We start from the raw sequence: 25,039 nt of genomic DNA on the forward strand, positions 1-25,039 counted from the left end.
ATTTCAGTGGTGACACTACAGGCCACAAGGCTACCACAGGTTGAACAGATGTATTCGGTCATTTTCCAGTAATGCATTTTAAATGGCCGAAATGGCATATGTTGTGTCACGAGTTAGGTGCAGGACAAGCATGGTTGTAAGACTGCTGTCCATCATAATAAAATTGGTGCTAGTTTTATGTGGAGTGCTGGGATGGTTCTGTCACCTGTGAGTGCTGTCAGCAAAGGGTGCATAGCCAGGCCTCTGAATTATGACATCACAGGGTGCTGCCTTCCAAGACCTGCAGCCTTTCCTTCCTCTTTTCAGTGGTGACGGCACATACGGGGAGGGCACTCCTACCGAATGAAACGTTACACACTGTTATCTCATTCATGGATTGGATAGTTGGACAGTTTAGCACCGTAGTTGGGACACTACTCATAATTTGGTGCAGGTTTGAATCTTGGGTAGGGCATTACCGTTATACCTTTGGGCAAGGTGCCAAGGCCAGAGTGCCTCAGCGTGTATCCATCTCTGTAAATGGATAATATCTAAACTAAAGGCTTTAAAAGACACCCTGGGTGAAAATGTCCATTCAGCAAACAAGTGATATAAATGATTTATACAGTAAATGTAATAATCCCAGTCATTTTACCCCTGTAAAGACTGAAGTGAGCTAATGTTTCAGTGGCACAAGTTGGACAGGGCATTTCAGAAAGCACAGTGGAAAGAGGAACTAAACTGATCTGGGTTTGGTTTCTATTCTGGTAAATTGTCAGCTTTTAATAAAGCCGTTGCTGGTTCCTGTAGTTTGGCTTCCGGGGCTGTGAAGACAGGTTAGAAGCACACAGCCCCTTCCCTGCAGGCCTCCATGTCTTCAGGTTCAATGTGGTGTGAAGCTGCTTTCTTGTTTGTCTAAAGAGGTTCTGACAGTACCTCTTTGTTCGCATCCACTGAAGGACAACAGACAGGTGAGAGAGACATGCAGGTCAGGTAAAGAGCAAAGGCGGCCTGAATCTTCACTGGCTTCCACTTCAATATTTTGACCTCTTGCCATTGTGTGCTGACAGTAGACTGCAGTGTAGGACTAACATGTTGAAGCACTACAGCAGCAATTTTACCAAACTGTGCTGACAATACATTGCAGTGTAGGCCTGGCTTCTTAAATGCCTGCTTCAGCCAGTTTTATTTTTGAATTGTGACCTAATAGTGTTTTATCGTTCTGTTTACCATTTGTCAAAAAAGAGAGGATCTTGGTATGAGATGTTTGTGCATATAAACAGAATGCATCACCAGGTGTGATTTTTGCTGAAATCATTCATTTTTCAGTGTTCATGGCGTACCTAAAATAGATAGCCAGCCTGTAAGAGACTTTGATCTTATGCAACACGCCTCAAAAAAAGCACACCTGATGTGTCTTGTTTCAACTTGCCCACCAGTCATTTTGTGCTTTATGGGGTTTGCATCAAGAATACTGGTTTCAGATAGCATTTTTTTTAATGGAAAGTAAGGTAATAAAACTATGTTATCGCTATCAGCATATGCGTTATTTTTATATTTGCCCTACATGGGACTTGCATTCATGTAAACACAAAAAAATGTTTTGTAACAACATGAACGCTTATAGGCTCAAACAGCATCAGAATTCTAGCAGACCATTTCATATTGTTGCCATCCCTCATTGTGCAATTGTAAGTATTGCCACCTGTTGTGTCTGAATGAATGAAACGAAGTGAGTGCAGTCAGGATGATCTCCAACATTCTTGACGCTGATTCATTGCTGTGCTAAAAATTGTATTTGACTGGAAAACATTTTTTTTCTTGTCTGTGTCATCAGGGAGAAGAGAATTTGTCCAAAGACTCAAGCTAGAAGCTACACTCAATGTGCATGATGGCTGTGTGAGTACCCAAACAAGAAGTCCACTTGAATTTCATCAATACCAATCCAACAAAGCACTTCCAGTGTTACCATCCACAAAGAAACCCTTGGCCAGTTTTTTATTTCTAGTTTGCTAGGAGGGCAAAATTAGAAAATCAAATCAGTGCATTTCTTGCTCTCTGCAGAGCAGGGTGTAACATGGCTGCATCCCATTGATCATTTCTTGTTCTGGTGCTTGCCTCCCTTATTGTGGGAGTTAGAATTAAATTCACTGCCGTCCTTGGCCGATCCCACTTCATCAGAAGGTGAGTGGAGAAAGGTACATCAGACCTCACTGTTCTCCCCCGCATCCAGCCTGCAAATAATGTTCTCTTTGCCGGGGGAGGTCTCTTGTCGGAAATCGCAGAGGTCATCGTGGCTCAAAACAAGTTTCGAAACTTCCCTTGAACCCGCGATAGAATGGAACTATGAGGTTAACAAGTGTAGCATCATGTCAACAGTTGAAGTGAAGACCATTTACCAGTGCTGTAATGAAATCAGATTTTTTGAACTGGGTTCCATTTTTCTGTCCTGTTTCTGGTGTCAGGTGTCCTGCGTTGCAAACAAAAAAAACTGAAAGGTATGGAAAGCTACACCATGCACAGTGCAGTTGTAGACTAACCTATTGTTGTATGTAAAGTATCAGGTAAGCAGGACTGTAAAGACAAGTGATATAGACAAAAGTATCCATGGTCAGCGTGTCATTGCTGAAGAATTTCGCATCTTTCAACAGTCTTTAAAAATATTTTGTCACAAATATTTTGGACATTTTTTTGTGGTACAAATCCACAACGACATTAGTTAGAGTTACAGGAGCCCTGCAGTATTGGCATGGCCTGTTTTGGATTCAGCCCTTGCCAGCCTGGTTTCAGCTCTGCTGTGGACAAAGTGCCATGTGTCCCTGGGCCCTCAGTGATGTCCCAGACAGAATGGCCCCAGCTCACCATTTACAGTGAGAAACATCAGCCTGCTCCTCACTGTAAAGCTGTCACTGCCTTGTGTTCACACCTTTACCTTGGTACTGCCTAGCTCTCGGTACCTTACTGTAGAGTATGTTCTCCTGCTGTTTTAATGTGTCCCTCCTTATCTGGTATGCCTGCCAGCGATGGTAAATGAATTTAATTGTCAGTAAAGTGCAGTACTTCAAGTTTTTAATAGCTTTTTTTTTTTTTGTGCAGGTGTTCATTTGCAGAATTAGAAAAGGGGGTCAGGGTTGGATTTGAGCCATTCTTTCTGACATTCTAGATCCAATATAACGGAATGGAATGATGAACAGACCAGCACAGTAATGCAGAGTACCAAGGCCTAAAAAACGGAAAAGTGCAGAACTACTGTCAGCCTCTGGGGGCTGAGGTAATGAAATATTGATTGATGAGACTCTCAGAGACAAAGATGAGACTGAGGCGTCCCTCGCCAAAGTCGTGCTCCCCACTCTTCCCCTGCATTTTTTCTAAAATTTGAATTTAGGGCAGGGGTAGAACTCTCAGCGGAAGATGCTCCCTATAAACGGCACTCCTCCTTATATAAAAAAGTATATTTTCACATCCCGGAAGTGCAATATTCTGCCACTTGTCTGTGCATGTTAACGTCTCAAGGCAGCGCCGTTGTGAAATGGTCATTTTCAGCTTTTTTGTTCTCTGGATGCTTCTCTGTTGTGCTCAGTGACACTGAGACTTGCGTGCTGTGAGGAGCAGATTCTCTGAACCTCTTGCCAGCGGCAGCATATGGGTGCATTTGTTTTAGCCTTGAAATTTGTCAGCACCAATACAAAGCCAAGAGCTCTCTCTCTTATAGTTGAAACCACAGGGCAACATTTGGGTAGAGTTGCCGCTGTGAAATGTCTCAGAAAGGAGCCAAGAGTGAAAGCCACAGGTTTTCAAGACTTTTAAGAGTGATAAAAGATTTCAAGATTGCTCCCACACACAGACAGTTAGAGCACAGATTACCGCCTCTCCAAATTCCATATTGACAGTTGTGATTTGTTTCTTTCCAGGTAAACACAATATGCTGGAATGACACAGGAGAGTACATCCTCTCAGGGTCAGATGACACCAATCTGGTCATCACAAACCCTTACAACAGAAAGGTAAGAAACTCCCCAATAATGCACTCACATTTCTTATGGCTAGTACCCATGAATCGTTGCAGGCCTTGCTTTCTTCAGTAACCAAGGTGAATCACTTGAGAATTTTCAAGCAATCAGACACGGTAGGAAGAGGATGGTCATAGGTATTATAATGCTAAAAAAATTCATATAGAATAGAATAGGCATTTTTCCTTTCACTGGTATAGCAGTTGAAGCCTGTATAAATGACTCTTGAAAGCCTTAGCTATCGGACAAGCAGCTTTATATTGTGGTAATACAGAAGTGAAAGACCTACATATAAATGTATGTTGTTTGTGTATCTTTATTTGAACGTTTTGGACTTACTTTCAGATCTCTAATGGAGCGTGCAAACCTTTCCTCTGTAATGTACCATGAGCGAGTGCATTAGGGGGAAGGATGATGAGAGGATGATGCAGACATGCTATTAATGAAAAGCTTTCTCCTCATCTTCCTTCTATGATCAGCTATTTGATAAGCGGGACTCAATGTGAAGCCGGAAGTCTTTGCATTGGCAGTCTCTTTAGAGACGTTTAGATCTGTGCTGATTGTAAAAGGAGCTCTTGCGCTGATCGGTGGAGTGGATCGGTTTTGTTTATGGTCGTCTGAATGACCCACAGAGCACTCCGCTGTCACCATGTCTTTTTTTGTAGTTGTCTGTTTAGACACCTTTTGTTGTGGTGTAAAATAAATATGGTGAGTTTAAATCCAATTACATTTGGAATTTGAATGACATTTGTTTGGTGAGCTATTCACAGTGTTACAGACAGTAGTCCTAGATGCTCTTCAAAAGTGGCACACAGCTGAACTTAAGGTCTGAGGAACACCACCTATCTTGACATGCATTGTGTTTTGTGATACATAACAGTTTTGCTTATTTTTACCATTTCCGATTAATTAAACTCTCCCTCTTCCCCTGGCCATGTCACTGTCCCTGTCACCTCCTCTTGTCTCCCGGTCTCCCACCCCCCCGTCCCCAGGTCAAAGCAGCTATCCGATCAGGGCACCGAGCAAACATCTTCAGTGCCAAGTTTATGCCGTGCACCAACGATCAACAGATAGTGTCCTGTTCCGGAGATGGTATCATCTACTACACCAACACAGAAAAGAGCGCGGACATGAACAGACAGTGCCAGTTCACCTGTCACTATGGCACAGCCTATGAGGTACAAGGGCACGGCGGTTGCAATGAGCCACCGTTTGAACTGTTTAGAGTGTCTGGCATATGTTACATTTTAAAAACCTTATATTACACGGTTCTGTTCTATTGCCATCTGTATGTTGTAACCTCATACAGTGCTCACCTTATCAGACTGAGATGTATTTTGATTGCCTGCTAGTAAAGACATTGTCACCGAACTGCCTCTCTTATATTGGCAGATTATGACAGTACCAAATGACCCTTACACCTTCCTGTCATGTGGGGAAGATGGCACAGTGCGGTGGTTTGACGTCCGAATGAAGACCAGCTGCACAAAGGAAGACTGTAAAGATGTAAGAGGCCCAGGATTGAGACCTGACGATATGTGTACTGTCCTGAATATGTGAACTATCAAATCTCAGGAAGCCGTAGGAATAAGGCATTTTGCACATATGCTGCCAGGCCATTTTCAGTACGCTTATTACCAGCTTAAGAAACCCATCTTTTTAGACATGATTGTTACCCCAGCATTAGGCAGGCTTAATGTTCCAAGTATAAACACTTTCACTTGAATTAGCTCACCTATTCTAACATTTATCTCAGTAGTTTTATTATTTTTAAGCAAGGCAGCAGTATTTACATTATATTACATTTTGCTTAGTAGACACTCTTATTCAGAGTGATATTGCACAATTCCTCCGTTTATGCAAAGCATGTGAAAATTTTAGTTGAGTACCTGGCCCAAGGGTACAGGAGCCATGCTTCACCTGGGAACTGAACTGACAAACATCGTATTATGTACCACTGCACCACACTGGTGCCCCTAACACAGACATATGAGGGCTGGCTATAAAATGGCCCTAAAATATAGTACCAGTCAAAAGTTTACACACACTTTTCTGTATTTTTACTATTTCTGTTTACTATTTCACATTTAAAAAAAAAAGACATCAAAGCTATGAAATAAGACAAATAGAATTTTGCAGCGACCAAAAAGTGTTGTAAACAAATAAAAACTTCAAACTAGCCAAAAAATCTTTTTTAAAATTAAAACTTTTTTTGGAAATAAATTCATACATAGGCATCAACTTCACTATTTGCCTTTGTCTAATAAATGTCAAGCATTTAAGCATAAGTGTTTAGATCAAGCAGAGCAAGCATAAGTCTTTGAATGCATGTTTCCCATTATCTTAATCAGGTACTGTATGTCCAGACTTTTGACTGGTGCTGTACACAGGTGAGGTCTCCTCAGAGCATTCACACACTTTCAGTCAGCACAAAGCTGATGGCTGCCACAGGCAGATCCCACTGCATAATGGAACGGTTCCCGCTGAAGAACTCCGAAAAATAAAAGGGAAAAACATCATTTACGGTTTGGCAGCATGCCCAGATGCATCACTTCTGCCATGTCATTGTTCCTGAGCAGAAGTGATGGGTTTTCTTTTTTTTTTTTTTTTTTGATGCTTCGAGCTGTGAAACTTCCTGTTAAGTTAGAGCAAATGGACAGGGCCTGTCACTGCTCTCCCTCCCACAAGCAGTGACTGTGAAGGGTGAAGCTGCAGGACAGTGTGGCTGCGTTCAGCCTCCAGTGTCAGTCCGGTCTGGAGCAGTTTTATTTGCTCAGAAGATGATTTGAATCCTTCCAAAGCCAGCTCAGCATTATCGCCCTTTCCCTCTGTCTGTCCGTCTCTTTGTCTTTCTCTCTTGTTTCACCTCTCTTCTTTCTCTTCCCCTCTCTCTCTCTCTCTCTCTCTCTCTCGCACTGACCCTTTCTGCTCCTCCCTGTCTGTCATTGTTCCTTACTCTCTCTGGGGATGAGAGAATTCTGCTTTCCTTTAAGTGTATTATTGATTGAATTGAGTGACTAACCCTTGTTGCCTTGTAGCTGTAATATGACTTCTTTATCTCTTACGTTTTTGTCCACCAGGGCTCTACAGTTCGTTAGTGGTCGTGTTTGGCCTTGAAGGTTTGCTCAGGTGCCCAGACTGGGTATTTGATTTTGCCGTCTGCTGTCCCCTGGCACCGCTCTGTCAGATACAAGCTATTTGAATTGATTTCTTTGTCTTTGTTGTTCTTGTTGTTAAATCAGGACATTCTCATTAATTGTCGGCGGGCTGCTACCTCAATATCAATCTGCCCCCTGGTCCCCTACTACCTGGCAGTTGGCTGCTCTGATAGCTCAGTCAGGATCTATGACAGGCGAATGTTGGGTACCAGAGCAACAGGTAAGCACAGCCACTTTACTACTTCGTAGCAGTATAGGACAACACAATGATGTCACTCAAATTTTAATATAGTAGCAGTGTTATTGATAGTATGATTTCATATTATATTAGTAGTATTGATAAGATGATATTAATTACATTAACAGAGTAACAGGCTATCAGAGACCCTCATTCAGTCTGGTTTACAAAACGTACAATTTTTTCATTTCGTACATTTGAGAACCTGCGCGTTCACTGTTTCGATATGTGCAGTTCCTGTGGGGAAGTGTCGTGCTGAGAGGTGCACTAGTTTCCCAACAGGTTCAGAACGCACAACCATCTGTTCTCAGCCAACCTAACCGCTGTGCCACTGCGCCACACTGCAGCTTTCTTTCCACATAATCTCATCCTGTGTGAGATGTGACATAAGCAATGCATACTTCCCATAGCAAAGAGCAGTGCTCCGCCCAGGGATTTCAACCCAGAACATTCAGCCCGGAGCCCAGGGCGCTAATGCAATATCCTGCACTGCCCTGTTGATGTCAATGTCTTTCTGTAAGACGGCGGTTTGCTCATTTCCAGCCCACCTCCACGGCGTGTCTCACCGGCGCTCCCCGCGTGTGTCAGCGGTGCTTATCGCACCCTTACGCTCTGTTGACCCGGTACAGAGGCGGCGGCGGGGAGCGCTGACGCGCTGACGGGCAGCTGTAATGAGCCGTGCGCTGTGTCCTTGCTGGCCGCGCCGCTGAAGGCAGACAAAGATCCACTTGGCTGGCATTTAACTGCGGTGTGATCGAACAGGCCAGACGCTGACCGCGTCCCAGGCCAATTGCTTTCATCCATACTGATATCTGACCGTTACTCAGCGTACCGTGCAAAGTGTTTAATTCTTTGATCACTGGTGCAGGGCCGAGGGAGTGACGTGGGATGCTGTGACTGACACACTTCCATGTAACGTTCTGCATTGTCCGTGATGTCCATGACCAACTCACCCATACCTCCCCCCCCCCCCCCCCCCCCCCTTTGGTGTAGGGAACTACATGGGTCGTGGGACGACGGGAATGTGCGTGCGCTTCGTCCCGGCGCACCTGGCCAGCAAGTCCTGCCGCGTGACCTCTCTCTGCTACAGCGGCGACGGGCAAGAGATCCTGGTCAGCTACTCCTCAGACTACATTTACCTGTTTGACCCCAAAGACGACCAGGCCCGCGAGCTGAAGGGACCGTCCGAGGAGAGGAGGGAGGAGGTGAGCCCCCAAACCCCCCCCACCCCCCCATCTCCCTACCTTTCAGGGCTGAAGATGCTGGCTTTAATGAAACCACTGGCACAGTGTAAGCCTCAGGGCTCTCATTGGTTCGGGTGGTCTTGTAGTCTTGGAGCGTGTCGAAGATAAATAGGCATTCCTTCCCTACAGTAATGTGCGGCTCTAAATGTCAAGCAAATACAGTTTTTTTTATTTTATTTTGCTACAGATTACTTTATTCATGTTTGTTGAAGTAGGGGGTTCATTTCCACTTGTCTCTGTTTCACGGGAGCGGAACAGAGCAATGTATTGTTGTCACAGCGCCCTAATGCTGTCTCTAATGGTTCGAGAAACATCTGTGCTGCGGTTTGATTGAAAGTCTTTGACACATCCTTGAGGCAAGTCTCTGCACTGCTAACAGGGTAATATGGAGGGGATGTGGAGAGGGCTGTCTCTCGGGCCTCAGGGGATCTTTAAGGAGTGTTGCTGGAGGCCACTGTGTGAAACTGCCATGTATATGTGCATTTGTGCACATCAGTATTTGCATGTGCTTTATCCGCATGTCTTAGTTCGTCTGAGTTGTTTTAATTCGTCTTGCCTGTACTTGACTTCAGCAAGGAATGTTTCGCAATAAGGCGGATTTTTCCACTCCACCCCAGGGTACTTTTACACAGAAACCACATCTGATGCTCCATCTCAAAGCTCTGTTAGGTCTAGCGACTTGATAAATAAGCTATAACGTTGCAGAAGTGGTTGTCACCCGCTCTTTTGCCCGTGTGTTCAGTGGAAGTGCTCCGGGGCCATTTCTTCCCCAGGCGTGTCTGGAACGGTGTAGCGAAGGGAGTGACCCCGAGCGAACCTGGGAGGAACAAAGAGAGAGCAACTCTGAGTCCCTCTCTGCAGCCGGGCCCTTAATGCGGCCACTCGCACGTGATTAATGCCCAGCCACGAGCAGTCAAAGGAAGCTCTATTCCCCATCAGTCCTGGGCAAAGAGCTGTCAGCGCTGACAAAGAGAGGCTGTGTGCAGTCCGCGGCCGAGGCCGCTGCCGCTGGCCGTTTTTCTGTCTTGAGCGCTCGTGCTCAGCGGGCGACCCAGCCGGCAGACGTGTGGGAGCGGAGGGCACGGACAGGGCGCATGGGCAGGCGTGGTGCGGAGAGGACTTGGGAGGGCGTTTCTGTGGAGGGCTTCAAGACCCTGCAGCTGGGTCTTGCGTTCTGTAACCACCGCTGCAGTGAGCAACACGGTCCAAAACTGAATTAGGGCAGCCAGTCTTCCTTTTTTTCGAAATAGGGCAAATTTCTTTTTTCAAAATAGAAATTCTTATTTTTTATGTTTTTTTTTTTGTCCTTTTCACTGCGTTTTCCATACCAAACACATTACATGGTGAGGGTCACCAAAAGAAGTACCTTCACACTTGCTTGAATTCCTTTAGAATTCAGGACAAGCCACAGTGAGGTTAGATTGAATTCCGGTCATTATTATTGTTATAATAATAATGTGTGGGTGAGTGGAGGGTGCCCTGTGTGGAGCTCTCTGTGTAGGTGATTGGAGGGTGCCCTGTGTGGGCCTCTCTGTGTAGGTGATTGGAGGGTGCCCTGTGTGGGCCTCTCTGTGTAGGTGGGTGATTGGAGGGTGCCCTGTGTTGAGCTGTCTGTGTAGGTGATTGGAGGGTGCCCTGTGTGGGCCTCTCTGTGTAGGTGGGTGATTGGAGGGTGCCCTGTGTTGAGCTGTCTGTGTAGGTGATTGGAGGGTGCCCTGTGTTGAGCTGTCTGTGTAGGTGATTGGAGGGTGCCCTGTGTGGAGCTCTTCCTGTAGGTGATTGGAGGGTGCCCTGTGTTGAGCTCTCTGTGTAGGTGATTGGAGAGTGCCCTGTGTGGGCCTCTCTGTGTAGGTGGGTGAGTGGAGGGTGCCCTGTGTGGAGCTCTCCCTGTAGGTGAGTGGAGGGTGCCCTGTGTGGAGCTCTCCCTGTAGGTGATTGGAGGGTGCCCTTTGTGGAGCTCTCCCTGTTGGTGATTGGAGGGTACACGCTCCTGCACAGCCCTAAGCCTCTGCCCTCTGTGTTCAGCTGTGTCTGGATTCCCCGGCTCAGATTCCTTTCCAAATTCAGCCACAGGCGCATGTGATGTTCTCCTGCAGACAGAAATAGCCCTGGACGGGGACGGTGGAGCGAGCCAGGAACTGGCGCTACCCCGCCCCCTGAGCCACACTTTTTCCACCACGCTGGAATGTCACTCACACGGACGCTCAGAAACCTAGCATGACACATTTGATATGGCCTGCTACATACAGGACTGTTGAAACGGTTACTATTCCAGTATAGGCTTTTGTTGGGGGTTATAAACTGTTTTATTGACGTTGTTAGAAAGTGGTGTGTACAGCTAGAGTATTGAGTCAGACTTATCACAGATGTCTGTCAAGGCCAGTCTTTATATCAGCTGAAATCACAGCTCTTCACGTTGAATGAGAATGGTGAACCATTGCCGCCATACTCAGTAGGATGAAACAGGGTTTTTTTTTCTTCTCTTTCACTGATAGGATCATTAGCACATTTTACTTTCTATTCAGTTGCTGTTCCTTTTAATGCAGCTTTAATTTCCATTGCGTTACTGTGCTTAGCGAACGCCATTCATTTAACTTTTTGCGCATCTACGCAGCTGTATAGAAGTTCAGGTTGAATGCTTTGGTCCAGGATACAGTAATAGAATCCATCACGGCCTTAGACTGGAACTCCGTGTGTTCATGAAACTGTTGTGCTAGAGCCCAACACCACTTATCCCATTATCAGGCTATAGCAGAGCTGTGCCAGTAGGCCTTTTCTGTTTGTTGGCTCTGGACCCCTCTAGCAGAAGCCCTTTCCTCCAGAACAGACTGCAATCTCTCTCAGTGGAGATCTTGCAGCAGATCTGAGATCAGTTACAGTGGCTGGGAACAGCACATTCTGACACTGAGACTCAGACTGCCCTGTCTCACAGAATGCAGCATATAGAGCAAAACCTGTAATAGTCTGTAAATTAAATTCTTCAGTTTAAATTTTTGTAAGATGAATGATTTAAGCATAACCCTGGTTCACAGATGCAGCTGTAATTGAGCATGAAATGGTAAAATATCATGTAAAATATTGTGTTTCAAGCAGAAAGGTGAGAAATGTGTTTTGCTGTGACAGGTAGGTGGAAAGCAGATGCCTGGGAGAGCATCTGAGCCTGCATGCAGACAGAATGTGGTGTAGGGTAACTGTGATGTCACACCGCTCCAGCCTGCTGTCTGAGTGTTGGGTGTCCCGGCCTCAGGCCTTTGGCACGAGGCTGGGAAAAGCGACACCTGTGCCCGGGCTAAAAGGGGAAGAGGAGAGGTGCTTTTCCGTGGCAGCGGGGGTTATTTTTGCCCCGGGCCGTGCCGTGATTGACAGGATGTTGACGTCTGTCCCCGCAGCTGCGGCAGCCCCCTGTGAAGCGTCTGCGGCTGCGAGGGGATTGGTCCGACACGGGACCCCGCGCGCGGCCGGAGAGCGAGAGGGAGAGGGACGGTAAGCTGATCCCAAACACACAGGCATACACACACACATGCACACACACTCAGCCACACAACCACCCAAACACATATGCACACACACACACACACACACACACACGTATTTATACATGCGCGCACGCACACACATTCACTCAGCCACTCAATCACTTAAACACATATGCACACACGCGTGCGCACACACACACACATTCACTCAGCCACTCAACCACTCCAGCACATATGCGCACACACACTTGTACATACAAACTCATACACGCATTCACCCAGACACCAGCACGCAACACACTTAATGAGGGGAGCACACATGATAGGAGGACCAGGGCTCATAACCCAGAGGTTTGCCAGTTTGATTCCCAAGTGGGTCACTGCTGTTACACTCCTGGGTAGGGTACTTATTCTTAACTTCCTCAGTTAATATCTAGCTATATAAACGGATAACTAAACATTCTACTAAACAAAGTCACTCTATAAAAGAACATCTGCTAAGCAAAATATATTGTAATAGAAAGTATCAAAGTCTCATTCCATTTTTAATATATGTTCATGTTTTTGTTGTCCCAATTACAGAAACATTCCGTAACGGGCTAGCAGCTCCGTTACACTGTCCATGATTTCCCAATGCATCACTGTGTTCTGTTTTTGATGAACATTACCAAACTAGCTTGGTTCATACCACAGCCCAGCCCAGCCCAATCCTAACCTCACTGGTTGTTTACTTTCTTTCACTTCCTGTCCCCTGCAGCAGCAGCACAAGTTAATTGAGGAGATGCAACAATGCCCTTCAATATACTGAATATTCAACTGTTATATAACACTTTCTGCATTTGTAGACATGGTGCAGATTCTCAATGAATTCAATGACTAGAGCTCACTGAGTTTACGGGCAACTTCATTGGCTTTCAGTCTCAGCTCTTGAGATTTTTGAACACTCGTGCCAAAAAACATGTTTAAAATGCAAATGCCAACAAAGGATAAACCGATACTTGATGGCATTGGTCAAACGCCAGATCCCCTCAATTGTGCAATCAACAGACGTAGCACTCTGGGATTGCTGGTGTAGTGCAGGGAAGGCAGAATGACGCACTGAAGCAGTTCTTCTGGTGTGCAGCTTTTTTTATTTCATAGGGAGGATGTTACATTGAAGGGAAGCAGCTTTAAATTATGAATGAACGTCAGCCGAAAGAGTTGTTTTTTGAGGGCGAGGGAGTACTTAAGATCATTTTTCCCTGGTGCGAGTTCTGACAAAAGAATTTCAAAGCCAGATTAGGTTTTTGATTTCCTTACAGTGCTGTCAGCCTTTTTACGTGGGTGTGCGTGAGTCCCAGTGTGAATTGGACTCTCAGGTTTGGAGACCAGTCTTCTGCGGTGCATCATCCTGGCCTTTTTTCTGCCCCCCCCCCAGGAGAGCAGAGCCCCAACGTATCTCTGATGCAGAGGATGTCAGACATGCTGTCGCGCTGGTTTGAGGAGGCGAGCGAGGCTCAGAGCAGCAGGGTCCGTCCGCAGACACGCCCCAGGGGTAATCAGCTTCCTCGTTATTGCTTTTGTTCACTAACTATGCATATTTCTGTGGCTCATCATGCTGTATGTACTTGAGTGACTTTTGGGATAGAATTCCTAACCCCCAGTCACTGTTCTTAACCTGAATGGTGACAGAGGGCAGGCTCTCGTCATGCCCTGTTAATTAAGATGTACTGTACTCTGTTCACTCTAGTGTGGCTATTCCCTTATATAGTAGACCTTGGCTGCCATTATTGATACGAATAAAAGAACCATCTGTTCTCATTCCTAGGTACAGCTGCTCGACCAGAAGGGGGCGTCTCTGCACCAGAGCCTGCTCCGCAAGACTCTGGGCCCGCTGAGGGTCCCATGGAAGTGGAAGCTGCTGCTGAGCCCCTCCCTAAATCGACGTCCACCTCTTCCTCGTCCTCCGGCTCCTCCTCCACAGTGACTGCCCCTCCCCCTTCTACCTCCTCGTCCATGGAGAGTCCCCCCTCCTCCTCTCTGCTGTCCTCCCCCGACACCGAGCAGAAGAGCCAGGCCACCGCCTCCTCCACGCCCACCCCCACGCCCCCAACGGAGCCCACGCAGTCTGGTAAGGCCCTGACGTGCCCCGGCTTTCACAGGCTCACACCCCACACAGGATGTGAGCTCATTCTGCCACCTGCCAAGCCCCTGTCCACACAAGCAGATCTGATCTTTTGAAAACAGCAAAAGCCTAACGCAGGTGAGTCAGACATTTTAATAGGTGTGAAAAGAGGAGCGTTGTGGACGAGGTTCACGGTCAAATCTCTTTGACATCAAGGAGAAGCAGAGGACAGGGCTAAGACCATACAGGCAGCCCTGTATGAGAGCTCTTAACAGTCTCCACACCTCATGAATAATGTAGCCTGCTAGGTCAGATCCCTTGCAGTAGTAGTGTAGGGTCCTTCGCTGTTTGTGCTGTGGGTAGCACTCTTCTCAGCAGCCTCCCTCTCATCCGCATCTTTCCATTTTGTTTTACCCCTTTTTCCTCTTTTCCATCTTTGCTTTTCTTCATCTGTCTTTGCCCTCTTTCCGGTCTGTTCACTCTGCCTGTTTTTCCTCCCTGTCAGAGCCCGCGCGTCGGGGGGTGCCGGTAAGTGTAGTGTGCAGGCGTTTGCAGAGGCTGCTGCTGCTGGCCGGCCCCCCGGGACGGGACGAGCGAACACGCACCCGCCCCTCCTCTGGGGAGGCCCCCCAGGCAACCCCTCCCTCAGGTCACCTTCTCTCACGCCCTTGCTTCTCTCTCTAACCCGCCCCTGTAGCTGCTTGATAACCACCCCCCTTGGCTTCCTAGTGGCTCCAGGTACTTTCTGCCCTGCACATCGATCTGGGATCAGCTCACCCGTACCTGACCCTATCCTTTGCAGAACCCTGAAACTGATCCGGGGTCAGTGCATGAGGGCAGAAATTATCATCACCTTCCCCGGTGTGCTGTGTCCTTGGCCCTGGAGCACTGCATCTGCTTCCCCGAGAGCCAGGAATAACTGTATGGAGGCTGCTCTTTTTCGTGGCTCACTGATGTATGACCAGGCACTGTCAGGGCCACTGCTATGGATGTGTCACCACACAGGGACACCTGTGTTACCCTCAGCCCCCCCTCCTCACACCCTCTTTTCTGATAATTACACATCACATAGTCTCCCGTCAGTGTTTCAAGTTCATTTTTAATTGCCATTGTTCTGTGGTTTCATGTCACATGAAATGTGTGAACGGCTCTTTTAGCTGGTTTTACAGTTTGTTTTCATGTCTTGACGGGATTATATTTGTTTGGATTTTCTGAGCATGAAACTTTGCATTCCTCAAGTCCATACCTTCCCAACACACCACAGTGCTCTCTGTGACCAGGAACAAAGAGCATACAAGCTATTGAGCTGTGGTGCAATATAAAAAAGAAAAGGCCATAAATGTGGGCAAACAGCGCCACCTACTGAGGAATGTCCATATCTCTTCTCTGATGGTCTGATTTATGGAGGCGAGAGAGGATCCATTGCTGGTTCTTTGCCTTTGCAATGCTGCAAGGAAATGTTTCTTTGCATTATTCAGAATCCACCTGGGTTTGGTCCCTAGCAGTGCATGCTGGGAGTTGGGTGTGTTTGAGTGAAAAGTGTGCTGGCTAGGCCGTGCCATTTTACCTTCCCGTTGTAGCGCTGTGATTGTTTCGTTTTTTTTTTTGGCTGCTCGGTTCCAGGTAAATTAATGGAACGTTTTAGGATTTCACTGAGAACTCAACAACCTAGTGCTGTCTGAGTGCCATAATTTTAACGAAAATCAATATTCTAACTCACTGAGTCTGTGAAAGCGTTTCTGAAACTGTCAGGATAGCTGAGAATTTAGTAGTTTGAGGGTGCTATGAAAGTCATTCAGCAGAATGAAAGCATAGAAAAATTGAGTCTGAAAGGAACTCTATGAATGCCAGTTTGAGGCTGGCCATGTATAAAACTTGGCTCTGTGGTGCCAAAGTCCCCAGATGCTACTCTGAATCCAGCTGGTTGTGTCAATATGTCTGAAGCCCTGGCTCCTAGAGGGATATGAGATAAGAGGGGGCCATTTTGTGGGTCCCAGACTTCCACAAGGTTGGGTTTGATCTGAGCAAGCCACATGATGGAGCACCTGTTACCTTCAGGACCTATCCGCGGTCCCCGGTCCAGAATGTTTGCAGTGCAGATTTTCACATCTTCCATCTGTCTGTCTTCTGTCTTGTCTCTTTGTCTGGCTTTGTTTGTGTGTGCGTGTGTCTTGTACACGAGAGAGACCAAAGGGGGTTCTCTGCTCTCATAACTATAACTTCGCTCATTTGGTGAATGTCCCACGTTTTCAGATTTTACCTCCTTTGGTTGACATTTTTTGTCATTCTTAATTCATTTTTCTTTTAGTCGAACTTTGATTTTTTTTTTTTTGTTGTTGTTCCAGATTCGCCCTCGTCGGTGGTAAACAAACAGCTCGGATCCATGTCTCTGGATGAGCAGAAGGGTGCGTCACACACCTCTCTTCTCACTGTGTCTCTTCAGCCCTCTCTTGATTGAACGCACTTGTCTCTCCCCCGCTTCTTGTGTTCTGTCCCTGTTCATCTTTCCATCGTTGTCTTCCATCCCTTTGGTGCATCCTTACCTCCCCTCGGCCTTGCAGTGCGTCCCACCCTCAGTGTGAAGAGTCATGTTTACTGTGCCCCCTTGATAGAGCCACCCTGAAAAGCGTGTCAGTGGGACACTCTGGCCAAGACCAGTACTGTGCAGTCCCTGTGTTCCCCACCCACCACTCCAGTGTGGAGACAGAATCAGATTCCAGTGTCCAATCAGGACCTTCCTCCTCTCTGGGGTGTGGCCCTCTGTCCTGCGCTTAGTAACCGTCAGTGCCTGTGAGCTGTTCTCCTGTGGAACAGTGAATCAGTCAGAACTGATTCCTCCCTTTCAGTTCCGCTTCTCCTCTTTATCCAGCTCTCACTGATCTCAGATCAGCTGTCGTTTCGAAATGCATGTCATCTCATGCAAACGTAAATCACCCTACTTTTGAACTAGTGTGTGTAGTTGTATATACAGTCAGTCCTATAGAAGTAACTTGACAGAAGTGCATACACAGTGAATCAATAAAAAAGTGCAGGTCTTGGATTCAAGTGCAGCCAAAGTTCGTCATTTAAAGTAGTTACTCTACCTTCTGATCAGAATTTAATTTATCATTTAACATGGATGTACGTGTGTAGTGGTTTGAATGAACTATGTACACATCAAATCAGTGGTCCTTATAAGGCAATATATATTACGAATGCTTGCTACATCCAGCCAATCCCTGGTTTTTACATCACAGAACCAGCTGCCGTGCCTTGTCAGGATTGTTCTGATTGGACTGTGTCATTTTACTGCTTGATGTTGGTGTATGTTGTGCAGTCTGCTTTATAAGTGTGCTGCGTTATAAGTTTCTGTTGTGATGGTGCTGGTGTTGTGCGTGGCTCGTCTCTCCGAGTGAATTCGTTTTAATGCTAAAGGGATAAAGGCTTTCTGGTCAGTCTGAAAGATTTGATGAATCCCCTGTAGCACTGTAGCTGTATCGATTCTGTCTGTTAGCATGAGTAATGTGTTATTTTCCGGTTTCAAAGCTGAGTAACCCTGTTTGTATAGACAGTTTAGTGGCAGCGGAGTCGAGCTGACCTCCCTTTGCTTGTTTCAGGAAGCGCAGAGGCTGGGGGAGGGGCTGGCGGCGAGGCTGGGAGCAGTACTGGGACGGGGAGCGGGAGGCCCGGGACATCAGAACCGGTCCTGAGCCTGCACTACAGCACCGAGGGCACCACTACCAGCACCATCAAACTGGACTTCACAGACGAGTGGTGAGGGACTCCTGCTGCTCCTCGCTGACTAATCCATCACTGCAGCCACTGACATACAAACCGCTGTCCAGCACTTTAATCCAGCCACTGACACATCACCCCCACGGCCAATCTATAAATGTAGCCACTGACACATAATCTACCTGACAAATTTACCAACTCAGCTACTGACATACAATCCACCGAACCAACACGTTAATCCAGCCTCTGTCACAAAGTCTGCTGAACAACACATTAATCCAGGCTTGCACATAATGCTTCGGGCACAGACTGAATTATTAAAGCGATTGGTCACTGTAAGTGCTGGAGAACATGCACTGGCTACACAGGCAGGAGTTCTGATGGCTCCCTTTTCTCTGGACAGGAGCAGCAGCAGCGCGCCCAACTCCAGAGGCTACAGACCAGGTGAGGGAGGGGACAGCCAGCACAAACCTGGGGAGGAACAGGACAGCCAGCACAAACCAGGAGAGGGAGAGGGAGAGGACAGCCAGCACAAACCGGGAGAAGGAGAGGGAGAGGACAGCCAGCACAAACTGGGAGAAGGAGAGGGAGAAGACAGTCAGCACAAACCGGGAGAGGGAGAGGGAGAAGACAGCCGGGATCTGCAGAGTGGAGGAGAGTCGGCACCTGAGATCTCAGAACCAGGTGAGACACAGAGGAGGGTCCATGCTGGGTGCAGCTCACTGTGAGGGTGGTGCACACAGCCCTGTAACCATGGTAACTGATTGTAAATGTAAGTCTGCTGGGATTCCTTGAGCAGGTATACTGGTCAGTCTTGCACTCCTGACTTTGCAGGTTCATGTTGTCCCAAACATAATGCAGTGAAGTGACTGTGCTGGGGGAGAGGATGCTGGTTCTGAATAACTGGATTTAAGTTAAATTTTTGGATTAAAATGCTCTGTGCTCTGCCCCCCCCCCTCCCTGGCAGCCCCTGCCTCATCAGAACAGGCTGAGCAGCCCGAGTCAGAGAAGGCCTCTCCCAGCGCCTCAGGCAAGGACCCAGTCGAAGACTCCGCCCCCATGGAGGACAGCTCCGCCCCTCAGCCGGCAGAGGAGGAGCCCCAGGGGCCCGCGGCGGAGAACCCCAGCGACTCGTGCCGCCGGAGCGAGCCGGCGGGGGAGGGGGGCCGAGCTCAGGGGTCCCGCGGCAACCAGGAATCCGACGACAGCGACGACGACCCCATTCTCATACCTGCCACAAGGTACCGTGGGGGACAGGGGCAGAGGTATGTCCCCGATCGCTTCCCTCCCCCTCTGAGTCAAAGCCACACCTTCATCACGGTGCCATAAAAATCATCAGCCTTGTGTAAGAGCTCCCCCTGCTGAGGCTACTGTGTGCACTGTTAACACCACAAGGATTTAGGCTGCTGTTGTTGTTAGCTGTCCCAGTCCTGGACTAGCAATGGAAAATAATCTGTTTTGTCAAGGCTTTAGTTTACCTTCCTCTGATGAATGATTACAGATAATATGTGTTTTAACAGAAGCTAGCTTACCTGTTTGCTCCTGCCAGGTAGCTTGGTTGAATTGAAGAACTTCAAAGCTACCTACACAAAGCAACCGGCACAGTGCTCTTCTTCGAATGAAGTAGATTCAGTTCAGCAACGTGTACAGAAAATAGAAGGTGTAGCCGACAAGTACTTTTTGTTCGTTTGATGACAAGCAGAAGTGGTTAGCTTAAGCTGTTACTACAACAGTCTTGCATATGGGATTTATGACGTCTTATGCATGCAGCAGTTTTTTGGATGGAAACATGTATTGTGGGGTTTTAAGGAGGACAGGAGGAGATTCTCTGGTTTATTGTCAGGTTTTCTGCAATGGTGAGAGATAACATCGTGAAGGTGGGCTGCCATTGTAAGGCAAAGAGAGGGGAAACACGTTTTATTTAAAGAGGAAAAGTTTTTTGTTGTTGTTTTACTTTACACATTTTATGGTTACCAAGCAGCCGAGCAACATGGAATGGTTGTCAGTACCTCTTGATTGGTCAAATTATGTTTCCCCGGGCAACCGGGCAGCCATCAATGTTGAGACCTGCAGGTGAAGCCTTGGAGAAAGACCGAATGCGCCCAGTGGAGTTTAGTGGCTGGGGAGGGCCTCCTCAGGAATCTCAGGCACTCAGACTATTCAGTGTCGTGCAAATGTCGCGTCTGACCGGCCTGTGGTATTTACAGATTGTGGAGTTCTCTGGTATACAGGAAGTTGTGGGGTTTTTTTCAGGCCTCACTTAGTGCTCTTTTTGCACCAATATATATATATATTTTAGGTGAGTACCCTAAACATTGTGTTCCCCCCAATAGATTTAATTTCAGAGGATCAGCAGTAGGTGAGAGAATGATCAGGTAATATGTACGTCTCCTCATTACTAAATCATCTCTAACTGCTAGGAGTGATTTATTTATTAACATCTGACCAGTTTCAGATCTGTAACTCTGTGCATTTGGGTGACATTTTCAAGCCACTGGAGATGCATTAGACGCTAGGTGGATTATAAAGTATGTATGTGTGTGTGTGTGGGTTGAATTGGCACTCCAACAGGAAACTAACTGGTAAAGAGACTTGTCTGTTTGCAGAAACTGCATGTGCATATTTCAGGTGTTTGGTTGACTCGCTACTTTAGGGAGATTGCAGAATAGCACTCATCAATCTGATTCAGTTTCTTCTGGTAGTTTGTGATTACAGTGGTGGTTTTGTGGTGTGGGTCTCGAGTAGTGTTTCAGTGCAGCACAGAGTACTTGTGTAAACATCCTGGAAAAGAATACACTGACTTAAAGATGTAGACTCTTATCTTGTTAAATTTAATCATCCCAGCCTTGTTTGTGCTGGTACAAGGACATTTTGTCAAACAAGAATGAGAACAATAATGAAGAGTATACTAGAAGTAAGAACATAAACAATGTGGTGTGTAGAGATGTCCTTTCAGTCGTCACCCCCCTGTAAACGAACACGTGAGTCCGCACACATACATGAATCTGGCAGCCTTTCAAAAGCAAACATGCAGTGCATTGTGGGAAGTGCCAGCACCTTTCTGTTTTTAAATGTATTGTTTTGATTATGAGCCTTTCCCAGTCTGTGTAAAGTATTAATACCATTTTCCCTAGTCAAGGCAATGGGACTACCTTTCCCCTAGATTCCAGAGCCCCTCTTGTGGATAAAAGGGCACCAGACTGTTGTTGTTCAACAGTCTGTAGGACAGAAGCAAAGATGTACTGGCACGCTGTACCTTCCAGGACACTTGAGCTCAGATTTGTGACACAGTGGGGATCTCAACAATGTAGGAGTGCTTGATTTGCATATCACAGATAAAAGACTGGAAAATAAAGGGATTAAGCTATTTTGCAATTTTATTTTTTTCATTGTAAGCTTGAATTTTTGTTTGAGTATCAAAAAGGGACTAATCAAGCTTTAAATATGATGCATTTGTAGTTTGTGTTCATGTGCATGCAGTTTATGTTTAAAGTTAAAAATCACAACTTTCATAACTGCATGATATTCCAACCATTTTGATTTCTTTGGTTGGGTTTTTTATTTGTCTTGTGTTTTTGCTGTGTGCCTTATAAAACAGAACTCATTCCTCACTTCCTCACAATGACAGAGAAATCAAAGTGACCAGCAAGGAAGTCTGGACTTTTAGATGCTTTGTCTTCTCCTGAGCACTGGTCTGTACTGGGCTGCCATCCGTGAGAGATGCATTTTCTTTTCCTGAGCAGTGCTTTGCAACGGACCTTTGCTCATGAGGGATGCTTTGCCTCTCCTGAGTGCTGCTGTGGGACAGACTGGTACCCATGAGAGATGCTGTCGTCTCCTGAGCAGGGCTGTGGGACAGACTGGTACCCATGAGAGATGCTCTGCTGTCTCCTGAGCAGGGCTGTGGGACAGACTGGTACCTGTGAGAGGTGCGGAGGTCCTGACTCATACTGTTGCCCCCACAGGCGCTCTGCTGCAGCCCGAATCCAGGAGCTTTTCCGCCGGAGGAAGGAGAGGCGGGAGATGGAGGAGAGCGAGACCCAGAATATCAGGAGGCCCTCTGTCAAAATGGTCTACAAGGGCCACCGTAACTCCAGGACAATGGTAGGGCACGGAGCCGCACCACCTGGTCCATGCAGCAACAGGAGATTACCTTATGAAAGCATTGTTGGATGGTAAAACAGAATCGGACTTGATCATCTGCGAATCTACTTGCAGGGCTCATGTTGCTGGAATATAGTTGATTTGTTGTTTAGCAGGTGGAGGAGGATATGATTCTCTCTGTCTGTGTCTCTCTGGGGTGGTTTTGTTCCCTTGAGATGGAAGGGTAAAGGTGTGGTGATGGGGTGATTTTGTGTTCTGTAGATTAAGGAGTCCTGTTTTTGGGGGAGCAACTTTGTCATGAGCGGCTCGGACTGCGGCCACATCTTCATCTGGGATCGGCACACGGCTGAGCACCTGATGCTGCTGGAGGCCGACAACCACGTGGTCAACTGCCTACAGCCGCACCCCTACGACCCCAGTGAGTGCACCCACAATGCAATGCTTCACGTAGCATCCTGTAATCAAGGGCGTTCCTCCTACAGACCGACAGCAGTCCGGTTTCAAAGATCTTGTTAATTCATGTTAAGTTGTTGGTTATGTGGCCAGTCAAAAAGAGTGTAATTTCTGCTCCTTTCCAGTTCTTGCCTCTTCTGGAATAGACTATGATATCAAGATCTGGTCCCCGCTGGAAGAAACGCCATCATTTAACACAGTGCTGGCTGAAGAGGTACAGTCTGATGTCTTTACCCGAATGTCTGGTACCTGGAAGGCACACTTTTACTTTACTCCCTTGACACGCTAAAACACTGAGTTCTTAAGAAGATTTGAGTGTTGAAGCACTTTTTAGTTGTATTCATTCTTTTAATAAGTAAAAACTATGTAGTACAAACAGGTTCAATAGGGATTAGGAAGTCTTTCACATATACCACCAGAATCAGAGCATGCCTGTTTTTGCACTTAGAATGGGGATAATGGGGTAGTGGGAAACCCTAGGGAAGTGAAAGGTGTTGGAATTATAGCCCTTCCCTGGGATGGTGTATTCGCAAAGTAACTCTCTCCTGCTGTGCAGCTAGCGTGTTTCTGTTCATCACCAGCGAGCAGACTGGCATTCACATACCTGTGGCCAAGGGTGGGTCTGTACCCCCTCTTCAGCTAAAGGCATTAATATTGTCTCAGTGTTTGGGGTGCTCTGATTGGCTCCCTTGTATGACATAAAGGGAGCTGTGCGCTTCGACCCTCACAGCTGACAGAGCCGTGAGCTGCTGGAACAGCTGACCCTCAGTGGGCGCCAGGCACTTCTGGACAAATCCTCACACATCACAAGGGAGCTGTAGTCATAGGACAATGTCACAAGATTTAGAACCTGGAAAGGTATCAAGGAACAAAAAAAAAACAAAAACATTTAAATTGTGATTGGATGAGCCAGAGTGCTAATGGTGCCCTTTTAAGGAGAATTATGGTTTCTGTAGACACTAAAATGGAACTGGTGAATGCCAGTTTGCCAAGTGCCTTACCTCCTTCTCAGGAAAGCTCTGCCATCTCCCTTTGGTTGCAGTGGTGAAGGCATACACTTTATTTATTTCCATCTCGTCTTTTTAATCAAAGTCAGGGGAGCCTTCTGCTGCCCAAAACAGAATTGATTCTCTTCTGGCAGCCAAACGTAACTGTTTCTTTTCTGTCTTCCTCCTGAGAGAGTTTAAAGGATTCAGGGTGCTGAATCTTAGAATGACACACTTTTTGAAAGAATTTAGACTTCAGACTTTAGCCTAATTCAGTTATTTTGCTTTCTCCCAAACAATGAGGTGATGATCTGTGTCTCTCTCTCTGCCTCCTTGTTCATGGAATACAACTTGAGTTCCAACTGTTCAAGGACATGATAGCATAACCAAGATAAAGGCCTGCAGGCTGCTGTCAGATGATTAGTTAGCCAGTTTCTGCTCTAGAACACCACTGTAGAACCATATCCCATAATGCCCTGCTCAACCTGAAGTAGGATGTGCATTTAAAAAGATGGAACAGCACCTAGCAACGTCAGCGAATGTTCTGACCCCGTGGTGGTGGATCCCCTGCAGGTGATCACACGCAACGAGCTGATGCTGGAGGAGACGAGAAACACCATCACTGTCCCCGCGTCCTTCATGCTGCGAATGCTGGCCTCGCTCAATCACATCAGAACAGGTGAGCGAGCACGACCTCCTTTCTCACTGCCAGTGTGAGTGAACTTCAATAGATCTGGAAGGTTGGAGGTTACCTTTTCTCGTCTTGTTTTTCCCTTCAGACCGACTGGAAGGTGATCGCTCAGAAGGGTCCGGACAGGAGAACGAGGACGAGCAGTAGCCATCCAGCATTTTTTTTTTTTTTCTTTGATTTTTTTTTTTGCTACAAAGCACTTGAACAGTTGAGATTTGTACAAGTAAAATGTAGAATATTTTCCATATCTGAGCAGTAGTGCAATTTTTAGCTTTTTTTTTTTTTTTTTTTTTTAAAAAAAAAACTTTCTTACCGTTTCTTTGTGAGTGACCTGCATCTGGGAATAAGAATAAGAATGAAAAGAAAGAAAGAATGAAAAAGAAAAGATGGGGAAAAAAACCCTATTTGGATGATTGGTGCTTGAGGATGTAAAGTGCAATATATATTTTTTTTTCAAGAGCAAATGTTTGAGCTTCGATCAGTGTTAAGGTGTGAGTGTCTACATAGCTAGGAGTAAAGAGCTCAAATGTTTGTATACTTGCGGTTATGCATGTTAATGTATGAAAATGATGCTTTAAGTAAAACAATTTGTTGTTTAAAACACTGTGTATTCTTATTGCAATCAGTAATCCTGTTTAAGAAAGTTTTTTTTTGCTCATTTTTCCATGCCGTTTCTATTTTTTAAAAGCCATGGATTTACCCAGATTCCTCTCTTTATAAAAGGTGTTTTTTTTTTTTGCTTTGCTGCAGGATGGTTCTCACACAAACTATCTCAATGCCCGCTGCACTTCAGTAATGCAGTTTGCCCAGTATGTCACGGGGGAAAGTCCATAGTACATAGTACTGTCTGTGCTGGTCTGTGATTTCTGGCTGGTTTTTGGG

At 46.4% G+C, this 25,039-nt stretch overlaps 1 protein-coding gene across 1 annotated transcript in view; it reads left to right on the forward strand.

Moving 5' to 3' along the window:
* LOC118785689 (DDB1- and CUL4-associated factor 6-like) overlaps positions 1–24,448 on the forward strand; it is a 33,440-nt gene extending 8,992 nt beyond the window's left edge. The window contains exons 2-21 of the mRNA XM_036540555.1: positions 1,817–1,878; positions 3,891–3,983; positions 4,982–5,167; positions 5,382–5,495; positions 7,232–7,367; positions 8,379–8,590; positions 12,019–12,112; positions 13,523–13,639; positions 13,913–14,215; positions 14,715–14,858; positions 16,555–16,614; positions 17,806–17,962; positions 18,327–18,607; positions 18,891–19,188; positions 20,257–20,298; positions 21,889–22,027; positions 22,289–22,445; positions 22,606–22,694; positions 24,040–24,145; positions 24,246–24,448. Coding sequence (XP_036396448.1) covers positions 1,817–1,878; positions 3,891–3,983; positions 4,982–5,167; positions 5,382–5,495; positions 7,232–7,367; positions 8,379–8,590; positions 12,019–12,112; positions 13,523–13,639; positions 13,913–14,215; positions 14,715–14,858; positions 16,555–16,614; positions 17,806–17,962; positions 18,327–18,607; positions 18,891–19,188; positions 20,257–20,298; positions 21,889–22,027; positions 22,289–22,445; positions 22,606–22,694; positions 24,040–24,145; positions 24,246–24,304 — 2,849 coding nt within the window. The 3' untranslated portion in view covers positions 24,305–24,448. The remainder of the gene's footprint in view (positions 1–1,816; positions 1,879–3,890; positions 3,984–4,981; positions 5,168–5,381; positions 5,496–7,231; positions 7,368–8,378; positions 8,591–12,018; positions 12,113–13,522; positions 13,640–13,912; positions 14,216–14,714; positions 14,859–16,554; positions 16,615–17,805; positions 17,963–18,326; positions 18,608–18,890; positions 19,189–20,256; positions 20,299–21,888; positions 22,028–22,288; positions 22,446–22,605; positions 22,695–24,039; positions 24,146–24,245) is intronic.
* The last annotated feature ends 591 nt before the right edge of the window (positions 24,449–25,039 follow it).

Source organism: Megalops cyprinoides, chromosome 11 (genome assembly GCF_013368585.1).
Source record: "Megalops cyprinoides isolate fMegCyp1 chromosome 11, fMegCyp1.pri, whole genome shotgun sequence".
Classification (NCBI taxonomy): Eukaryota; Metazoa; Chordata; class Actinopteri; order Elopiformes; family Megalopidae; genus Megalops; species Megalops cyprinoides.